Genomic DNA, 20,632 nt, shown 5'->3' with positions numbered 1-20,632 from the left:
AGTGATCCTCTTGTTTTTCCTCCATGGAAAGGAGGGATGTGTTTCCAGCTGTATCCTAATGTGGAGTATGACTCATCTCACAGGTTTTCCACAAAAAGCCAGAGATGGCGTTTCTACCCTGGTGCTTCTAAGGACTGACTCAGCTTTCCACAGATGTGTATGCTATGTTTGAGGAGATGGTGGGATAAGGAAGCCAACAGACAGGCATAATCAGGAAATAAAAAACGATCTGAAACCCAATGAGGCAAGCAGCCGGACTGCAAATTACTCTTCTTGCTTCAGGAAGAATTTGGTGACACCCATCTAAAAGAGCAATGTGAGTAAATCTACATCCACTCTGCCCCTAGGATCTATATGCTCCTCACCTGTAAGACTGCAGAATGTCAATGATCCCAATATAAAGCAGCAGCCTTTCCCCTTTACTATTCCGGGCCGGGATGCCACCCATACTGGGGAAGACAAGAAGGAAAGAGTAAGAAAATCTTTTGTCTAGCAGGCAGAGGCTTCTGCTAACCTCAAATCAGATCAGGACATGTAACTGAGACCTAAGCATAGTTAGAAGTCCCATCTTCCATAAACTGGGGAAGAGTGAGAGACTTTGCCCAGCCCCACCCACTTTGGCTTATGTATTATAACCTTGTTCTCTCCAAATCTCACCTGCCTGCCTCTCCCACCCCAAATTCACGGAAGAGAATCTAAAAATCACCCCTACTCAGCAATTTTAGGAATACTCTCCCAATTAACTCTAAACTTTCTTAGTACTCTTTTTTTTTTGGCTCCGCTGCAAGGCTTGTGGGATCTTAGTTCCCTGATCAGGGATCGAACTGGGGCTCTCAGCAGTGAAAGCACGGAGTCCTAACCACTGGACCACCCAGGAATTCCTCCCCAGCACTTTCATATTTTAATTTATGCCCACTGAGACACTCTTCTGGAGAGTCATGGTAAAGAATATTTTAAAATGAAACCACTTAGAAGACATTTGATACTTTAGTAACTACACTTCCTTGATCCATGATGGTAACAAAGACGCCTTCCATAAAGAAGTCTATAATAAATTGTTTTTGATGAAGTTCTAATATAATTTGCAGGTGTGCATCTAAGACTCTGAGTGAACATTTTTTTAAAAAGTCTTGGACTTCCCTGGTGGTGCAGTAGTTAAGAAACTGCCTGCCAATGCAGGGAACACAGGTTCAATCCCTAGTCTGGGAAGATCCCACATGCTGAGGAGCAACTAAGCCCATGTGCCACAACTACTGAGCTTACACTCTAGAGCCCATGAGCCACAACTACCGAGCCAATGTGCCACAACTACTGAAGCCCATGCGCTCTAGGGGCCCTCATGCCGCAACTACTGAGCCTGCGTGCTGCAACTACCAAAGCCCACACACCTAGAGCCGGTGCTCCGCAACAAGAGAAGCCACCGCAATGAGAAGCCTGTGCACTGCAACGAAGAATAGCCCCCATTCGCCTCAACTAGAGAAAGCCCGCACACAGCAACGAAGACCAAACGCAGCCAAAAATAAATTAAAAAAAAAAAAGTATTGGGACTTCGCTGGTGGTGCAGTGGTTAAGAATCTGCCTTCCAATGCAGAGGACGTGGGTTCAATCCCTGGTCAGGGAACTAGATCCCACATGCATGCCTCAACTAAGAGTTCGCATGCCACAACTAAGGAGCCCACCAGCCGCAACTAATGAGCACACGTGCCACAACTAAAGGAGCCAGTGAACCACAACTAAGGAGCCAGCAAGCCACAACTCAGGAGCCTGCCTGCCACAACTGAGACTCGGTGCAACCAAAAATAAAAAATAAATAAAATAACAACAACAAAAAGAAATTATATGTTTGTTTATAAATAAATAAATAAATAAAATTCAAAAAAAGGTCTCTTAATTTTGAATAGTTTTCCTTCCCAGATGTACAAATCCCAAATTTAAGACGTCTTCCTTTCCTTTTACATTCTTAGGAAAGCTCATCCTATAGTTCTGTAAGCATTAATGCTATTGACTTAACTGCTGAATAAAGGCTATTCCTTCTCAGAAGCTGTGTCCCTCCCTCAAGAAAAAGTGCTCTGAGCTTATGCACTCCTTCCCAGTGCCTGAGTCCACTCACTGGTCATCAGTCTCCATGGTGCCACCTCGTCGAGCCTCGCCCTGGATAGATTCCATGGCTGTGGAATAGAGAGCCTTTTGGGGGGCTGGTCTGCGAGTGTCAGTTGAATATTGTGCTTCATTGCCTAAAGGCTCTCGTTGTGCATGATCTATGTTATGGATTGACACCAGGAGGCTATAGTCCATTATCTTGAAGCTCTGCAGCACCTAATGGAAGGAAAAAACATGATCTGAGCCTTGGGAGGTAGGAGAATCTTTTTTCAGGATCTCACAGTTTTCCTGATCTAACTGTTCTTGATAGTGAAACTCCAGAGCTAACCACAGGATTATCCTTTGCTCCTCCTACTCCTTGGAGAACAGTACATTGACCTCCTCTGGTCACCCTTCACTGATATCCCTTCAGCTTTCCTTCACCAGAGTACATACAAATTAGGCCACGGCCTAGCCCACAAGATCCTCTTTGTTTGTTCTTTCCTTGTATCTCTTCATGAAAAGAGCATTATATTCTCAATGAAAGAAGAAACACATATTTGAGCTCTAAAAAATCCACAAGGAGGGTCTGGTAAAAGTAAACTTTGTGACAGAGCAGATCTGTGGCAGGTCCTTATATGGCCAGCTTCACTGCAGTTCATTATTTGCTAAATCCTTACCATCTGTAGGCACTGTGCCTGCCTATGTGGACACAAAGATACGTAAGAGAGCTTCTGTCCTCATGGATATTATAATTTAGAAAGGGAAACTAATGTAAAAATAAATACAATACAATCTACTATGTGTAACAATGGAAGTGCATACATGATTGAGGAATACTACAGAGACGTACATAAATAGGTTTATGAGGAATAGATTAGAGAGAAAATAAGTGCAAGTAAATAAAGGAAGGAAAGAAGAATGCCAAGGCCTGGAAGCATGAAATAGCGGTCTACGTGCAGGGAGGTATAATTTGGTGTTGCTAGAACATAAAATGCGAAGGCTAGGTGTTTGGCACATGAGAGGATGGTAGGGGCAAGACAATGACAGGCCTGATATGTCATATTAAGGAGCCTGTATTGTCTCCTACAGTTCTCAACTTTGTATATTTACACCAGTTCCAGTAGCTCACTTTGGGGGTTTTGGTAGGTGGATAGAGTAAGGGATGAAGAGAGTTCAGGACTGATTCTTATGTGTGGTTTGAAAAACCTCTCTGCTCCACCAAGTCTCCAGTCCTCACAACCAGAAGAGCCAAACTAAAATAGGCATTATCCTGGAAGTAGATGCAGAGTAAGCAAAGAAAGGCAAGGATGGATAACATCATGGACTGAATAGAAGATGACAATCCTACAAAAGCAGTTTGCAAAAATAAATAAATAAATAAATAAGGTGGAAAAATCAGTAGGGAAAGATGTCACAAAAACCAACAGATGTTAAGAAAGTGGAATCAATCAACTGTCAAACACTGCAGAAAATTCAAGGGAGGACTGAGAAGTACTCTCTATTCGGCATCTAGGTGGTCATTGGAGAGAGCAGTTCAACTGAAGTGGTGAGAGCAAAAGCCAGGACACAGTGGGTTGAGGCAAGAATAGGAGAAGAGAAAGGGAAAAGAGAAATGGAGGCATCATTAAATGAAGACATTGAAAAACATTCTCCTAATCTTAAAATAAAAAAGAGATAAACTTGTTTGTATATAGATAGAAAACAGTCAGTTGAAGCTGAAGCCAGAGGTGGGAAAGGAAATAAGTGATGAAGCAGGATCCTAGAGAAACAGGAGGAAATGGATCTAGGTCACAAACGGGACTGACCTGGAATAATCGACCAAGTTGGGAAGAAAATATAGATTAAGGATGGTTAACTGTAGATCCATTTATAAAGTGATGATGGGGGCAGGACAAAGGGATGGTACAGAATAGAAAGTTGAGGTAGTTTGTTGAGAAACAAGGCTGGGGGGATGAGAGTCAGAAAATTGTTTGAAGAGAGTGCCAATCATGTGCAATCTCTGGGAGGAACAGGAAATGGATTGATCAGGAATACTGAGGGCCCAGGTAGGGCTGGATATCATTAATCTGTAGAGATGCCAGTATACACAGTTGTGTGATTTTTTTCAGCAGCACTCAGCTTCTAAGATACAAATTTGGATTTGGCAGACAGGACCAAAAACTGAGCAATGATGGTGCTGGTATGAAAATAAGGAGAATGTATGCTTATGAGGCCCAGGACAGGTGCAGGTAGAGAAAAAAAAGACAGGGGAGGGGAGTTAGACAAACGGGGAGAAAGTAAAAATGTAAAGGCATAAATGATCTAATATAAAAGTTACTTTAAATGAAGTCTGGCACAGATGGAGCTAAGGAACAGAGTCCCATCTCCCACAGATTAGATGCCTAAGAACAACCAAGCTGTTTTAGAGACTGAGATTTCTGGTTCCTGAGAGAGAAGGAAATATGACAAACTCACCAAACAGTCGCGCTGCAGGGTCTTGCACAGAGCATTGTACATGTCGGCATCCAAAAAGAGACCATCAGGGATGTCTTGTAAGAAGTCCAGGTCTTTAAGGGTGGGGAGAGGCTTCTCTCGCTCTTTTTGGGAAGCCCGTCTTTTGTAGGTTGAGCCCTTGAGGTCATATTTGATATGCATCTTGACTGACCGTGGTAAGAGATTGTTCATCACCACAATTCGAATGTTCTTACCACCTGCCTGCACACAGTACAGTCCATAGAACTTAGGCAGCAATGTCCGAGGGTTCTGGTTGAGGTTCTGAGGGCAAGAATGTAAAAAGAAGTAGAAGAGCAAGTTAACTGATTTTCAATAAAACTCGAGGGCAAAAGCTATCACCCCCCTTCCTTTGTCTGTTACATGGGATTCAGATACAGTCTGCCCATAAGCCCACATTACATTTGTTTAAAATTTCCCAATGTATCTATCTCAATGATGAGATCACCACCAAGCCGAGTGGCAGGCCTACAATATAGTAAGCAGTCAGGATACTAAACATATGATGAACATATTCCTTAAGAGAGGTTTAAGAGAAGACAGCACTGAAAAAGACTTAATGCTTAGCCTTCTGTATAGTATATTCTTGTGAGTATGAAAGGAGGCAAAGGAGAGTTCCCTAACTTCTCCAGAACCTCCAAGAGGTATCAGTCAGAGTAAGAAAAAATACAGTATTATCAAGGGAAGTAACCAACCTCATACTCTACTCTAGGAGCTGGACTAAGAATGGAAAGCAGAATCATCATTGAATAAAAACAAAAATAAACAAATGGGACCTTATTAAATTTAGAAGCTTTTGCACAGCAAAGGAACCCATCAACAAAATGAAGAGAAAGCCCAAAAAATGGGAGAAAATATTTGCAAATGAAGTGACTGACAAGTGATTTTTCTCCAAAATATACAAACAGCTCATGCAGCTCAAAAACAGGAAAAAAAAAAAAAAAAAAAAAAAAAACCAATCAAAAAATGGGTAGAAGGGGCTTCCCTGGTGGTGCAGCGGTTGAGAGTCCACCTGCCGATGCAGGGACACGGGGGTTTGTGCCCCCGTCCGGGAGGATCCCACATGCCGCGGAGCGGCTAGGCCCATGAGCCATGGCCACTGAGCCTGTGCGTCCGGAGCCTGTGCTCCGCAACGGGAGAGGCCACAAACAGTACGAGGCCCGCATACTGAAAAAAAAAAAAAAAAATGGGTAGAAGATATAAATAGACATTTCTCCAAAAAAGACATACAGATGGCCAAAAAGCACATGAAAAGATGCTCAACATCACTAATTATTAGAAAAATGCAAATCAAAACTACAATGAGGTATCACCTCACACTGATCAGAATGGCCATCATCAAAAAATCTACAAACAACAAATGCTGGAGAGGGTGTGAAGAAAAGGGAACCCTCCTACACTGTTGGTGGGAATGTAAATTGGTACGGCCACTATGGAGAACAGTATGGAGGTTCCTTAAAAAACTAAAAATAGAGCTACCATATGATACAGCAATTCCACTCCTGGGCATATATCCAGAAAAAACCATAATTCGAAAGGATACATGCACTCCAATGTTCTTTGAAGCCCTATTTACAACAGCCAGGACATGGAAGCATCCTAAATGTCCATCAAAAGAGGAATGGATAAAGAAGATGTGGTACATATACACAATGGAATATTACTCAGCCATAAAGAAGAATGAAATAATGCCATTTGCAGTGACATGGATGGACCTAGAGATTGTCATACTGAGTGAAAGTAAGTCAGAAAGAGAAACATAAATATCATATATTATCACTTATATGTGAAATTTTAATAAATGGTACAAATGAACCTATTTACAAAACAGAAGTTGAGTCACTGATGTAGAAAACAAACTTGTGGTTACCGGGGGGAAGAGGCAGGTGGATAAACTGGGAGACTGGGATTGACATACACACAGTACTATACACAGAACACATATTTAATAAGAACTTACTGAACAGCACAGGGAACTCTATTCAATACTCTGTAATATGGGAATAGAATATAAAAAAAGTGGATATATGTGTATGTATAATTGACTCACTTTGCTTGCTGTACAGCAGAAACAAAACACTGTAAATCAACTATACTGCAATTAAAAAATTTTTTTTTAATCATCATTGAATCTTGTCATTGGGTAGCAGGGTCTAAGCTAAAAACACTTAAAATAGGACAGATAAACAAAACCCCCTTTAGCCATAGAGAGACAAGAGAGATGGGAAAAGCACAAAGATGAACTATGTTCCTATGACAGAAGTGCTGACATTCTTTTGTCCCCCTGATGGCAGCCTCCCCAGCCTTGTCCTGGAGTGGAGTGGGCAGCTCAGGCAGCCAGTGCTCCTGGTCCTCTCACCATGTAGTATCCTGGAAGAAGCTTCTGCAGAAACTCTGCCTCTTTGTGCTGGACTGTTTTAATGATGAATTCATCATCGCTGGACACGTAGAAGAGGGAACCACTAGCCCCAGAGTTGCAGAGTTCAATCAGCGGCTCATTGCAGAGGGAGTACTGGGCCCAGAGAAAAGAGAGCAAGAGGTTCAGAGATACAAGGGCATGCACAACCAGAAATCAACTACAGATGCAATTCTATTCTAAAGAAAAACTAGAGCAAGAGTGTGGAGAGAGGGTCTTCCTTTGGAAGTATCCCTCTGATACCGGAGTCCCAGGGTCCTGAAATCTGGAAGCTTACCAAGTAATCATCAGGGCGGATACCAAATAACTCCCGAAAGTAGCGGAAGGCAACAGGTGCATAGGTCTTGAACCGAAAGTCATTGTAGTGATGAGCAGGAGTCAGGTTGCTCCCTTCACTGTGGGGTTAAACAGAAGAATCCATAACTTACCAGTCCCTGTAATTTAGGGAGTCCACACCCTGGAAAGACACTCAGTTACCCAGAGGCAGGTCAATACATCCCTCCTGAGAGAACCAAAAGGACTGGATGAGTCAGTTACATAATGGGACAAGGCGCAACATGGGGATTAAGACATGGGCACAGGGAATCATTGTACCTCCTCCCGATGCACTAAATTGTTTTTTAGGGCTCAGCCCACAGGCCAGAGACTCATGGAAACATCCAAAGGAGAGCATGTGCTCTTCAAATTCTCCAGTCCCATATCACCCTGATTAAAATCAGGTTAAGGACTGGATGCATGCCTTAATTAGACATGAACCCTAAAATGCCCTGATGATGATATAAAAAAGCCACATTTTCTAGGACATTCCCCTGAACATTAACCTCTGTACCTCGGGAAGAAGATACTCTCCACCACATAGAAGTCTTGCATGAGGACATCCCGCTCTGGTTTGGTACTCAGGCTCCCGACAGTGTGAGTAATGCCTAACTGGATGGCACCTTTTAAAGCTGATGAGGTTGTCTGAGAAACAAGAGAAACAAGAGGAAACTTTCTAGTATTAAATCTGATCATAGCAATAAAAACTCAGGAGTGAAGAACCAGAAGGAACCTGGGAGAGCAAATGCCTTTCTAGTAGTTCAGACTAAACTGGGGCAATCCAGTTTCCCCATCCCCACACTCTACATGGCAGTTATGCCTGCAAAGATTGGAAGAGCATGAAGATACAGAGTAGCAAAGTGGGGACTCTCTAAACAAGGTGTTCCCTCCTATCCACATCTATATCTGGAAGATACATTGTACTGAGAGAACAATCCTAGGTCTCACTCCAAAGTTTCCTGCCCCCAGAGTATATGGAGTCCTCCAAATATTTTATTCATCTGATACAGAATGTAACTAAAATTAACTGATACTCTGATTCACTGCCTAGCTACTGAAGCTCAGTACTCTAAGGCAAGGCCTGACTGGCATTCCAAGGACAACTGAGCTGCAAAAAAAGCTCCTAACTGAAAAAGAAAGCCTGAAAGATTCAAATTATTTCTGAGAGAAGTATTTAGATTTAAAATTATCATACTATGGTCAAAACACAAATATAAGAGCCCCACGTCATGGGAAAATGTATTATCTAGTTCTATGCTGTCCAATATAGTAGCTACTAGCCACACTCGGCTATTTAATTTCAAGTTAAAGTTAATTTAATTTAAAAATCATTTCTTCAGTCTTACTAGCCACATTCAGGTATGATTAGTGGCTACCACACTGGATAAACACAGATATAGCACATTTCAATCACTGTAGAAAGTTCTATTGGACAGTTTTGTTCTAAGTGATTTCCCTTATCCCCCCAACCCTCACCAAATATTACTTGTATCAATATTCTACCTAGTCCTCATTGGGCATTAAAATTATAACTAGGGACTTCCCTGGTGGTCCAGTGGTTAAGAATCCGCCTTCCAATGCAGGGGATGTGGGTTTGATCCCTGGTCAGGGAACTAAGATCCCACATGCCATGGGGCAACTAAGTCCGTGTGCCCTGAAGCCCATGTGCCGCAACTAGAGAGAAGCCCATGAGCTGCAATGAAGCACCCACACACAACAACGAAAGATACCGTGTGCCACAGCTAACACCCGATGCAGCCAAATAAATAAATATTTTAAAAAATAAGAATAGGGATTTCCCTGGTGGCGCACTGGTTGAGAATCCACCTGCCAATGCAGGGGACACAGGTTTGATCCCTGGTCCAGGAAGATCCCACATGCCGTGAAGCAACTAAGCCCATGCACCACAACTACTGAGCCTGAGCTCTAGAGCCCATAAGCCACAAATACTGAACCCGTGCACCATAACTACTGAAGCCCACACACCTCGAGCCTGTACTCTGCAACAAGAGAAGCCACCGCAGTGAGAAGCCCGCATACTGCAATGAAGAGCAGCCCCTGCTTGCCACAGCTAGAGAAAGCCCATGCACAGCAACAAAGACCCAACACGGCCAAAAAAAAAAAAAAATTAACACTTTAAAAATAACTTTAAAAAAATTAAAAATAAGAATATTTTTTAAAAAATAAATAAAATTATAACAAGTTTTTTAAGTGCTTGCCTCTCCAATTAGACTAGAAACTCATCTTTTTGTCTCAGTGTTCAGCACATAAAAAGAGCTCAATAAAAAAAAAAAAAAAAAAAAAAAGAGCTCAATAAATGTTTGTTTAATTGACATTTACATAGGCCAGACAAGGTACAGACGCCAAATAGGAGGTTGAACACTGTACCCCAGGAAACCTAAGCATCTCCAATTAGTCCAGAACTGGGGAATTGGTCACTCCAGGATGCTTCTCTCCTGTTTTCCCTTCACCAGTTCAATTTTCTCTTCTTGGCTATTACTACTATTTGATATCTATTTGATATCTCTAGCTCAAAATCAGGTGTTCTAGGCCCTATTCACCAAGTGAAACTACAATCTTAAAAAAACAAACCCCATGGACTACCCTGGTGGTGCAGTGGGTAAGACTCCATGTTCCCAATGCAAGGGGCCTGGGTTCGATCCCTGGGTGGGGAACTAGATCCCGCATGCATGCCACAACTGAGAGTCCACATGCCGCAACTAAGAGCCTGCATGCCACAACTAAGAGCCCGCATGTCACAATTAAGAGTCCACATCCCACAACTAAAAGTCCACATGCCGCAACTAAGAAACCCACATGCTGCAACTAAAGATCCCGCATACCTCAATGAAGACTCTGCATGCCACAACTAAGAAAGACCCAGCACAGACAAAAAGCAAAACAAAACAAACATACACACAAAGAAAAGTTCTTGACCTGCTATCTTTTTTTTTACAGTTTTTTTATTTCTCCTTCACTTTTTTTTTAACCAGAAAGTTGTGTTGTTTTTTTTTTTAATTTATTTATTAGTTATATTTGGTTGCACTGGGTCTTCATTGCTGCGCGCGGGCTACTCTTCGTTACATTGCGGTGACTTCTCTTGTTGCGGAGCACGGGCTCTAGGCCATGTGGGCTTCAGTAGTTGCAGCACATGGGCTCAGTAGTTGTGGCTCACAGGCTCTAGAGCGCAGGCTCAGTAGTTGTGGCACGTGGGCTTAGCTGCTCCATGGCACGTGGGATCTTCCCGGACCAGGGCTCAAACCCGTGTCCCCTGCATTGGCAGGCAGGTTCTTAAACACTGAGCCACTAGGGAAGCCCCCTGCTCTCTATCTCTGTATCACCAAGCTGAATGGGATCCAGCCTTCACTTTATGTACATCCAGCACAAGAGACATGGTTCCCTAAAGCTAGGTAAGAATGGCCTTGGGGGCTTATTATATGTTTATACCTAATAGGAAAACACAATTTCTTCAGCTCAGTGTAAAAGCATCCAACACCAGATTTGTTCATTAAGAACATTCTCATTTAAACATATATACAGGGACTTCCTTGGTGGTACAGTGGTTAAGAATCCACCTGCCAATGCAGGGTACACGGGTTCCATCCCTGGTCCGGGAAGATCCCACGTGCCACAGAGCAACTAAGCCTGTGTGCCACAACTACTGAAGGCTGCACGCCTAGAGCCCATACTCTGTAACAAGAGAAGCCACCACAATGAGAAGTCCATGCACCACAACAAAGAGTAGCCCCCTGCTCGCTGCAACTAGAGAAAGCTGGCGAGCAGCGACAAAGACCCAACGCAGCCAAAAACAAAAACAAACAAAACGAAAAACACATATACAGGGCTTCCCTGGTGACACAGTGGTTAAGAATCCGCCTGCCAATGCAGGGGACATGGGTTCGAGCCCTGGTCCAGGAAGATCCCACATGCTGCAGAGCAACTAAGCCCGTGTGCCACAACTACTGAGCCTGTGCTCTAGAGCCGATGAGCCACAACTACTGAGCCCATGAGCCACAACTACTAAAGCCCGCACATCTAAAGCCCGTGTTCCACAACAAGAGAAACCACTGCAATAAGAAGCCCGCGCACCGTAACAGAAAGTAGCTCCCACTCGCCACACCTAGAGAAAGCCCGCACACAGCAATGAAGAGCCAACGCAGCCAAAGATTAAATAAATTAATAAATAAATTTATAAAACAAAACCAAACCCATATATACAGATGGGAAATAATTTACCCTTTGTGAAGTAAATTCTAAAGTTCAAGTTGCGGGGCTTCCCTGGTGGCACAGTGGTTGGGAATCTACCTGCCAATGCAGGGGACACGAGCCCTGGTCCGGAAGGATCCCACATGCTGCAGAGCAACTGTGCCCATGTGCCACAGCTACCGAGCCTGCGCTCTGGAGCCACGAGCAACAGCTACTGAGCCGCGCACCACAACTGCTGGGGTCCATGTGCCTGGAGCCCATGCTCCACAGCAGAGAGGCCACCGCAGTGAGAGGCCCACGCGCTGCAGCAAAGAGTGGCCCCTGCTCACCGCAACTAGGGAAAGCTCGCGCGCAGCAACCAAGACCCAACACAGCCAAAAATAAATAAGAATAAAATAAATTAATTAAATTTATTAAAAAATAAATAAATAAATAAAAGAAATAAATAAGTATGATGGCTATTGTGCAAAGGTTTAGCGTATCAAGAAATGGGATGGAATGTGGAGAATAATATCAAGGAGACAGAACTACCCCTTCCTGGAGTAAGATGAATGGGTTTCACCCAGACACACCTTTTTATATGTTGTCTCTCCTGAGGAATCAACACCTCGGTGGCCTATTTTCTTCATGGACATGCCAGAGGCATAAGGCACCTAGAATAAGAAGAGTCAAGATTAGTACATGATTCCCGTGTAACACACCAAACAGCTACCACGATGGTAAATCAAAAAAAACAAAACACACCCTTTTTAGGTTAAGAACATTTTATAAAAACTTCAGAAGATCCCTCCCATGCAAACACACAGCTATAGTGTTGCTCCCCAAAGAACTAAACTGACTAAAAGAACACGAAGAAAACGCCAAAGGACACATATTTCACCTTTGGTTCTCAGAAAGATGACACAGAAAATTAAAATGATTACCATTAAAGAAAAGCAGAAACAGGGGAAGTAAGCAATAGCAGCCCCAGAAAAAAAGACCCTCAGTTTACAAAAGCAAGACAGAAGTAGAGCTCCACAGACCTAGCTTCCTTTCAAAAACTACTATCCCTCTAATATTCAACCCAACCTGAACACTATTTGCTCAAACTGAATTCACCAGCAGAAATGATCTAGCCACTGGCAAATGTAAGTACTGCGAGCCCAAGTATTAAAAGGCTGTGGCAATAAGATGCATCCTCTAAGATAAGGGCCTCAGTGCCTCAAAGAGATTCCTGAGAACATGGTATGGCTTTGTTTTATACTCACATACATCACAGCCTCTGAAAAAAGGAAGAAGTAAAACCAGTGGAGCAGAAGCTAGAAGGCTATTCTCCACAGCCAAGAAGCCAGCGCAACAGACATGAAGGTATTCTTCATGATGTCGATACTCAAGTTAACAAGCCAGAAGGCAAAAAGACTACTGAAAATAGCATGTTACCACCTTAGGGTCTGATATTTAAGTTCTACACTTCTTGCTAAAACCCTTAGTGCCAGAAAACCCTCAGTATATAACCTGACAGATCTTGGAAGATGTTCTGAGAAAAAAGCCTAAAATCCTATGCCAAAATGGTCCGCACTCTGAGGCCCTGTCACAAACCCAGGAGAGATGCAAGAAGTAAAAAGAGGAATGGGAAATACTCTGTGGGAAGAAAATTAAGCAAATACACGATAGTCTGCACAAAAGAGAAAAACTTAGAATATCAACAGCTTCAGTATAGTTAAAAGAAGTTCGCCACATTCACTGAAGCTACGCAATCAGGAGGTATTAACAACAGAACAAGAGAATGAGCTTTAGTGTCATACTGGCTTTGAATCCTAACTTTATTTTTTGTATCTTTTTTGTGTGTGTGTGGTATGCGGGCCTCTCACTGTTGTGGCCTCTCCCGTTGCGGAGCACAGACTCCGGACGCGCAGGCTCAGCAGCCATGGCTCACGGGCCCGGCATGTGGGATCTTCCCGGACTGGGGCACGAACCTGCGTCCCCTGCATCGGCAGGTGGACTCTCAACCACTGTGCCACCAGGGAAGTCCCCTTAACCTTATTAATTACAGGACCTTGGGCAAGCTATAGAACCTCTAAATCTTCACTTTTTCATCTATAAAACATGGATAACAACAGTACCTACACTCATAGAGGCTCTTTGCAGGATTAAATAAGAATACCTATAAAGAGTACTTAGGTACCTTATTTACTCTTTGGTACATTAAAAAAAAGCTCAGGGGCTTCCCTGGTGGAGCAGTGGTTGGGAGTCCGCCTGCCAATGCAGGGTTCAAGCCCTGGTTCAAGAAGATCCTGCGTGCCGTGGAGCAACTGGGCCCGTGCGCCACAACTGCTGAGCCTGCCCTCTGGAGCCTGTGAGCCACAAATGCTGAGCCTGCGTACTGCAACTGCTGAGGCCCGCGCGCCTGGAGCCCATGCTCCGCGACAGGAGAGGTCACCACACTAAGAAGCCCGTGCACTGCAGCAAGGGGTAGCCCCCACTCGCTGCAACTAGAGAGAGCCTGCACGCAGCAACGAAGACCCAACAGATCCAGAAATAAATAAATAAATTTAAAACATTAAAAAAATCTCAATAAATCTGAGCTATTATTAATATTCATAATAAACTGTGACAAAAGTAGAGTTGTATAATTACTAGCCTACCAAAGAGATGTGAGAACCCTATCTAGATTCCAAGACCCAAGTAGGGGGAAAATAAGGATGTATAAACAGGTATCCTTCTATCCCAGAATTAAGGTTTTAGAACCACTGTATCAGTATAAAACTCACCTCAGATGCCATGGGTCTCTTGATTCCAGATGCTGTGAAAACAAAAATAAACAAACACAACCATAAGTGTATACACACACTCATACAATCTCTATCAAGCACACTGAAACAATCAGGATTTGAGTCACACTAAACCTGACAATGAGCTCCTGCCTCTTGCTCATTGATACCAGATCCTTTTGGATAGGGATTTTAAACGTCCCTTCTTTTTCCTCCTCCATACTCAGAGCCCTTATGCATATTCCGTTCTCATTCTAGCCCTTTTTCTTACGTGTTTATATTTTCTCTAGGAAATATATCTGTTCTTGATACATTTAATCATCAGAGCCAGAGGGTCTCATGTGATACCATGGCTGAAAAAGAAAGGGCATAAGAGATACCTAAGACTTATTGGACAGCCTGGGCTTGATTAATAATTTTTCCTGTAGAGCTAAAAGGGTAGGTACTCTTAGAGCACATCTATGGTGCTTTACACTTCTACAAATTATTTCAGAAAAAAGGTAAAGAGGTGGTCTATGGAAGCTTTATTTACAGTAGCCAAGATATGGAAGCAACCTAAGTGTCCATCAACAGATGAATGGATAAAGAAGCTGTGGTGTGTTTGTGTATACATATACATATTTATGCAAATGGAATATTACTCAGTCATAGAAAAGAATGAAATTCTGCCATTTGCAACAATGTAGATGTCCCTAGAGGGTATTATGCTTAGTGAAATAAGTCAGAGAAAAACAAATACTCTATGTTATCACTTATATGTGGAATCTAAAAAATAAAACAGATGAATGTATACAACAAAACAGAAACAGACTCACAGATATAGAAAACTAGTGGTTACCAGTGGGGAGAGAAAATGGGGGAGGGACAAGCTAGGGGTAGGGGATTAAGAGACACAAACTACTGTGTATAAAGTAAATAAGCAACAAGGATATATTGTACAGCACAGTAAAATATAGCCATTATTGTATAATAACTTTAAATGGAGTATAATCTATAAAAATATTGAATAACTACATTGTACATCTACAACTAATATATTATAAATCAACTATTCTTCAATTTTTTAAAAGAGTTGATCTATGGAGATGAGGAGGCTAAGGATGGGAAAATGCAATGTCAAAAAATGGAAAAGCAGAGTGCAGGCACAACCTGATTCTACATCCTTCCTTCCTCATCTTGATTTCTGCTGTAAAAGCAACAGGAATTTGTTGGTGTGTACTTACTAAATATATAATCAGTGGAGATGTGTAAGATAAGTGTGTAGTTAAATCTCATATAAATATTATGACTTTTATCCATTTAAATGTAGAAAAAGATTTCAAGAATAAGTATGTTTAGAAAGTAACTAAAAGACCATTATCTATAGAAAAATACTCTAGAAGGTTAAATCAATTCTTAAGGGTCTGCGATCCCTATAACTTTCATCCATGATCACACTGGAAACAGGGAGACAGAACTTTCTCCCCTTCATATTGAAGAATGTTGGCCTTTTTTCTTCAAAGACTACTGATATATTACTTTGATCTAGTTTTAAAGAATTCAAAATGAATAAAGATTAGCCATATTAAAGAAAATTAAAAAGAAGAATCCAATTCGGACGAATCCTCAATAATATAATACCTGAGTAGGAAGACCCCAGTTCTGGTCCATATATAAGGTTTAATGGTAAAACAGCAGCAGAGACAAGATGGGCTTAAGGGCAATCAGGTAAAGCTCTAATTACTATTGTTTAAGACCAAAGATCAAGGGCCCTAAGAATTTCAGAATATAGCTGGGCTCAGAGGAGAGACTGTGGTAGACCTTAGTAGTACAAAGGCCACAGACTAAGCATTTCTGGTACCAATAAGCAGAGCAGCAAATTTCCTTCCCGATAGTGAGTCAGAGTAGCAAAACTATGGGGAACAGATGGTTTTCATTCCTCTTCCCAAAAAAGGAGGAAAGGGAAATGTCATCTAGCTGTTAGGAAGATGTGCTGCATAAAATGGCCCAGAAAATTAGAAAAACAGCAGAGCCCAATAATCTATGCTTTTTGCAGGATGCTTCATCTTCAGTCAGGTCAAGTTCAGGTAGGTGAAAGACCATTTTAGAACTGGAACCCTAAGCTAAAGCTTCCAAGGAACAGTAAGCCAGGACGGGTCCGATGTATGATTAAAACTGTTACTGACTTAAAACCTTTTAGACAAGAGCCAACATGCTATTTAAAAATGAGAAGACCTGGGTTCAAATCCCTGTTACATCAGGTAAACTGTTCTCTATATTTAACTAAAAAAAGAGGAACCATATTAGAAGGTTTATGTAAAGATTAGATAAGACAAACTAAATCAGGGACTTCCCTGGTGGTCCAGTGGTTAAGAATCCCTCTTGCAATGCAGGGATGCTGGTTCAATCCCTGGTCAAGGAACTAAGATCCCACATGCCGTGGGGCAACTGAGCCTGTGTGCTGCGACTACTGAGCCCACACGCTCTGGAGCCAGGGTACCACAACCAGAGAGAAGCCCGCACGCTGCAATGAAAGATCCTGTGTGCCACAACAAAGACCCACCCAACACAGCCCCAAAAAAGATAAACTAAATAAAAGTACTTCATGGACTGTGATGTGCTATACAAATATGTTGTCATATGTGAATTTTTTTTTAAAGAGACCACAGACAGTGCAAGACAGTTTCTTTTTAAAAAAATTTTTTTTAAATTTATTTAGGCTGTGTTGGGTCTTTGTGCAGGCTTTCATTGCAGCGAGCAGGGGCTACTCTTCGTTGTGGTGTACATGCTTCTTTTTGTGATGGCTTCCTGTGTTGCGGAGCATGGGCTCTGGGCACGCAGGCTTCAGCAGTTGTGGCACACGGGCTCAGTAGTTGTAGCTTGCGGGCTCTAGAGCACAGGCTCAGTTGTTGTGGCACACGGGCTTAGTTGCTCTGCAGCATGTGGGATCTTCCAGAACCAGGGATCGAACACGTGTCCCCTGCACTGGCGGGCAGATTCTTAACCACTGCGTCACCAGGGAAGCCCCATACGTGATTTCTAATGCAAGAGTAAAGCTGAGCCCCCAGGAAGGTTTAATGTTCAATTACATAGACCTTCATGAAATTCTAATTAGCACCTCAAAGTTCTTGGCTCCTCCCCAAACCCTCAGCCTCCGCCTCCTCCCAACATAACCTTGTGCAAGTGTACAGGCAACTGTAGAATTAGTAAGTCTCAATAAGGAAATCAGTATGCTTTCAGTTAAGAAGAAAACACTGACTCTGGACTCCTTGGTCAGTACCTGGCTTATCCCTTCCTCTTTTACCCCAGAGGAAGGAGTTTGGAGGGAGCTGGCAGAACCAAGAGCCAACATCCAGTCCTGGGCTGACAGTCTCTCCTAGAACATAACCTCTTCTGCATGCAAGGAGTCACTGGACCAAGTTAAACAATGGAGAAAAAAAGCAGGTAAGTGATTTCAAGGCAGAGAGTAGGTCTGGGACTTTCTTACTCCCTAAAAAGTTCTATTTCGCTACCTTTCCTAGTTTTATCACACAAATTCATAGCTCTAGGGCTGCTACACTCTTACAAAGTACCCAGAATGAGGGTGGGAGGACTTCACTCAGTGGAATATGGTGCCAATTACTTAGCTATCTGCAACTGCAAAGCTTGGATTAATTCCAAGAACACTATAGCTGAAGCAGTTGGATGGATATTGGGGTCTAAATAATAATAATCAGAACAAGTAACACGGGGAGGAGAATCAGGACCCAAGACTTACTCTCTTCCTTGTCTGAAGTTTTGCCCCTAGAGCACAGGTCAGAGCTCCAACCTCCCAAAGAAGAATGGATAGGAATAGAAAAATATCTAGAGAATTTTATCAATGTTGCTCTAACACCCAGCTTGGTCCAGAAGAAACCCAATGAAGAGCAGAGTGATATTTCAGGGAACCAGGTACCATCTGCTAAGGCTTGACCAAATGGCCCAAGGCTCTGCCAATGAGAAACTGCCTACTGAGACTGAAGAGTCACAAGCACTGTATCTGTTCATCTCATAATCAAGCTTTCTCTTCAGAAGGAAGAGGAGGAGCAGAAACGGAGGAAGGGGGGGGAGGACGGAGGGGGGAGGAGAAGTGAGAAAAAAAAAAGAGAAAAGAAAAGAATACCAATTCAGCATGGCAACATGCGACTTAGCAATGCCATCCAGCCAATGTTTAAGGAGAACAAGATTCATCCTTCTGGATAAGACTAGAATGTTATTCAACAGGAAGTTTGTTTTCTAGCATCTGTGTGAAAAATGATCTCTGATAAGTACATACTATCATCTTATAATCCCCATATCCACGATCCATATGTATCATCCTCTTTTTGGGTGGGGAAAACTGAGTATAGGGCAGAGTTCCAATGTTAAATTTCCTCTTCCTCAGGGAAAAACGTTTCCATAGTTTGTTTCCTTCATGACTATGTAACTCCTACTTATTAACAGGCCCTAGACCAAGAAGCATTCTAAACAACCAGCTAGTGTTGCTCTACTTGAAGCAAAAAGTAAAGCCATGACAAAAAGGCTGCATCAGAAAAATAATGGTTCAAATAACTTAATTCTGAGTGGCTCAACAGATGATATAGAGCCAACCATGGTGATTGCAAGCCCTAGTTCCTCTGCAGAAAGATAGAAATATAAAAGACCTAGAAGACATTATCAAGGATCAAGGCACAAAACTGTACTCAATTACATATTTACTAAAAAAAGACTGGCTTGCTGTTCACCAAAAATATTAATAAATAAAAGACCTAGAGGAGCAATGGTGTACTCACCTTGGGAATTTTTTAAAAATTCTGACCAGAGCAGGTTCAATCTGGCTGAAATTTATAGATATTAAATGAAAGTTGATTTTTAAATAGAACAAGTTGAGAACTTAGTTCCTTCAGCCACATATGAACCTACTTGCCCATTTTCAAGCAAACAAATCAGTAACAATTTATATTAAGAAAAAAATAGGGCTTCCCCGGTGGCGCAGTGGTTGAGAGTCCACCTGCCAATGCAGGGGACACAGGCTCGTGCCCCGGTCCGGGAAGATCCCACATGCCGCGGAGCAGCTAGGCCCGTGACCCATGGCCACTGAGCCTGCGCGTCTGGAGCCGGTGCTCCGCAACGGGAGAGGCCACAAGAGGCCCGCGTATCGCCAAAAAAAAAAAAAAAAATTCAGCAAGGGCCTTTGAGATTTTAATCTAATCTTATTTATAAGTAAAAGTACAGAGCATAAGGGTGCTCAAAATCACAGAACAAAGGCGGTGACAGAGCCAGAACTGGAATCCATATTCCTAAGCCCCAGTTGAACTCTCTACTTCTAAACTATCTTTTGTTTTCAATTTCCCAGCCACTTGGAGTCTAGGTAGGACAAGAAACCAAGGGAACTAGAATACTCTTACAAACTAAATAAATCTCACAATTGCTAATGGACAATATGAACATATATTTTCTTCCCTTGAGGTATTCCCTTCCCTTCCATTTTCACTGGTAAGAGGATTAAGAGCAGAGACCTCCTCCTTCAGTTCCTTTCAATGAAATGAATAACAACACTCTGTTCCTCCAGCAACAATCATCAATGTCACTGGCAAAAACAGTAGGAAAGTATCTTTCATTTCTTTTAGTGAGATTATCCTTGTTCTGAAGCAGACAATGCCAGTATTCTAGAGGAGCAGAAGCTATCTTTCAAGTCTGATACTTGAAAGAGCAGTTTCACAGATGTTAAGGTCCTCACTAGCAGTAGAAAGTACCTTTTTGTCTTTGTAATAAGACATGAACAACTTTAACAGAGAGAGAGAGAGAAAAAAAGTTTTTAATTCATCTCAGATTGGAGTTTTCTTTTTGGTGTAAGTGGAACCATGTCTTGCTCTGATTAAAAGCATAAGGGTTACAATCATTGAATTTGCAACGACAAAAAGAGGGCATCTGATGGGTACTCCTGTTTCAGTGATCTTGGAATTGACTGCAGAATCAGTTACCAATCCTTGGCAAAAATCCACATTAACTTCTAAAATATTTCCTTCAAGACTGATCAATAACTCCACATATTATGCATGGAGGAGCTCAGAATTTTGTTGCTTTTTTAGGACAGCTAAAGTCAGAAGGGGAAGTTCCCTTCTGCACTATTCTTTTGTTGAACAACAAATATTTAATCTGGTTTAAAGTCAAGTTAGTTCACAAACAGCCTTTCAGATTAGTGAGAGAGCAATAAGGTATAGCGGGGGTAGGAATGCAGGCTCTGAAATCAGAACACCTAGGTTGGCTAGATTTGAATACTAGATCTACCATTTACTAACTAGGTAACTTTGGACAAGTTGGTTAAAATGCTCTAGGCCTTGGTTACCTCATCCATAAAATGGACATATAATAACATGTATTTCATAGGGTTGTT

General features: G+C 42.2%; 1 protein-coding gene across 6 annotated transcripts in view; it reads right to left on the bottom strand.

The window, feature by feature from the left end:
* Nucleotides 1–20,632, bottom strand: part of PIP5K1A (phosphatidylinositol-4-phosphate 5-kinase type 1 alpha) — a 38,027-nt gene that overhangs the window by 7,321 nt on the left and 10,074 nt on the right. For all 6 annotated transcript variants that reach the window (XR_010841007.1, XR_010841006.1, XM_067035679.1 and 3 more), the window contains 8 exons: nt 14,260–14,291; nt 12,082–12,162; nt 7,818–7,948; nt 7,266–7,383; nt 6,932–7,084; nt 4,537–4,836; nt 2,111–2,316; nt 366–449 (listed from right to left, as the gene is read on the bottom strand). Coding sequence is in view for 4 of the 6 variants with exons in the window: in XM_067035679.1 (XP_066891780.1) it covers nt 366–449; nt 2,111–2,316; nt 4,537–4,836; nt 6,932–7,084; nt 7,266–7,383; nt 7,818–7,948; nt 12,082–12,162; nt 14,260–14,291 (1,105 nt within the window). In the remaining 2 variants the exon portion in view is untranslated. The remainder of the gene's footprint in view (nt 1–365; nt 450–2,110; nt 2,317–4,536; nt 4,837–6,931; nt 7,085–7,265; nt 7,384–7,817; nt 7,949–12,081; nt 12,163–14,259; nt 14,292–20,632) is intronic.

This window comes from Kogia breviceps, chromosome 1 (assembly GCF_026419965.1).
Source record: "Kogia breviceps isolate mKogBre1 chromosome 1, mKogBre1 haplotype 1, whole genome shotgun sequence".
Lineage (NCBI taxonomy): Eukaryota > Metazoa > Chordata > Mammalia > Artiodactyla > Physeteridae > Kogia > Kogia breviceps.
This window is presented reverse-complemented; position numbering and strand designations above follow the sequence as displayed.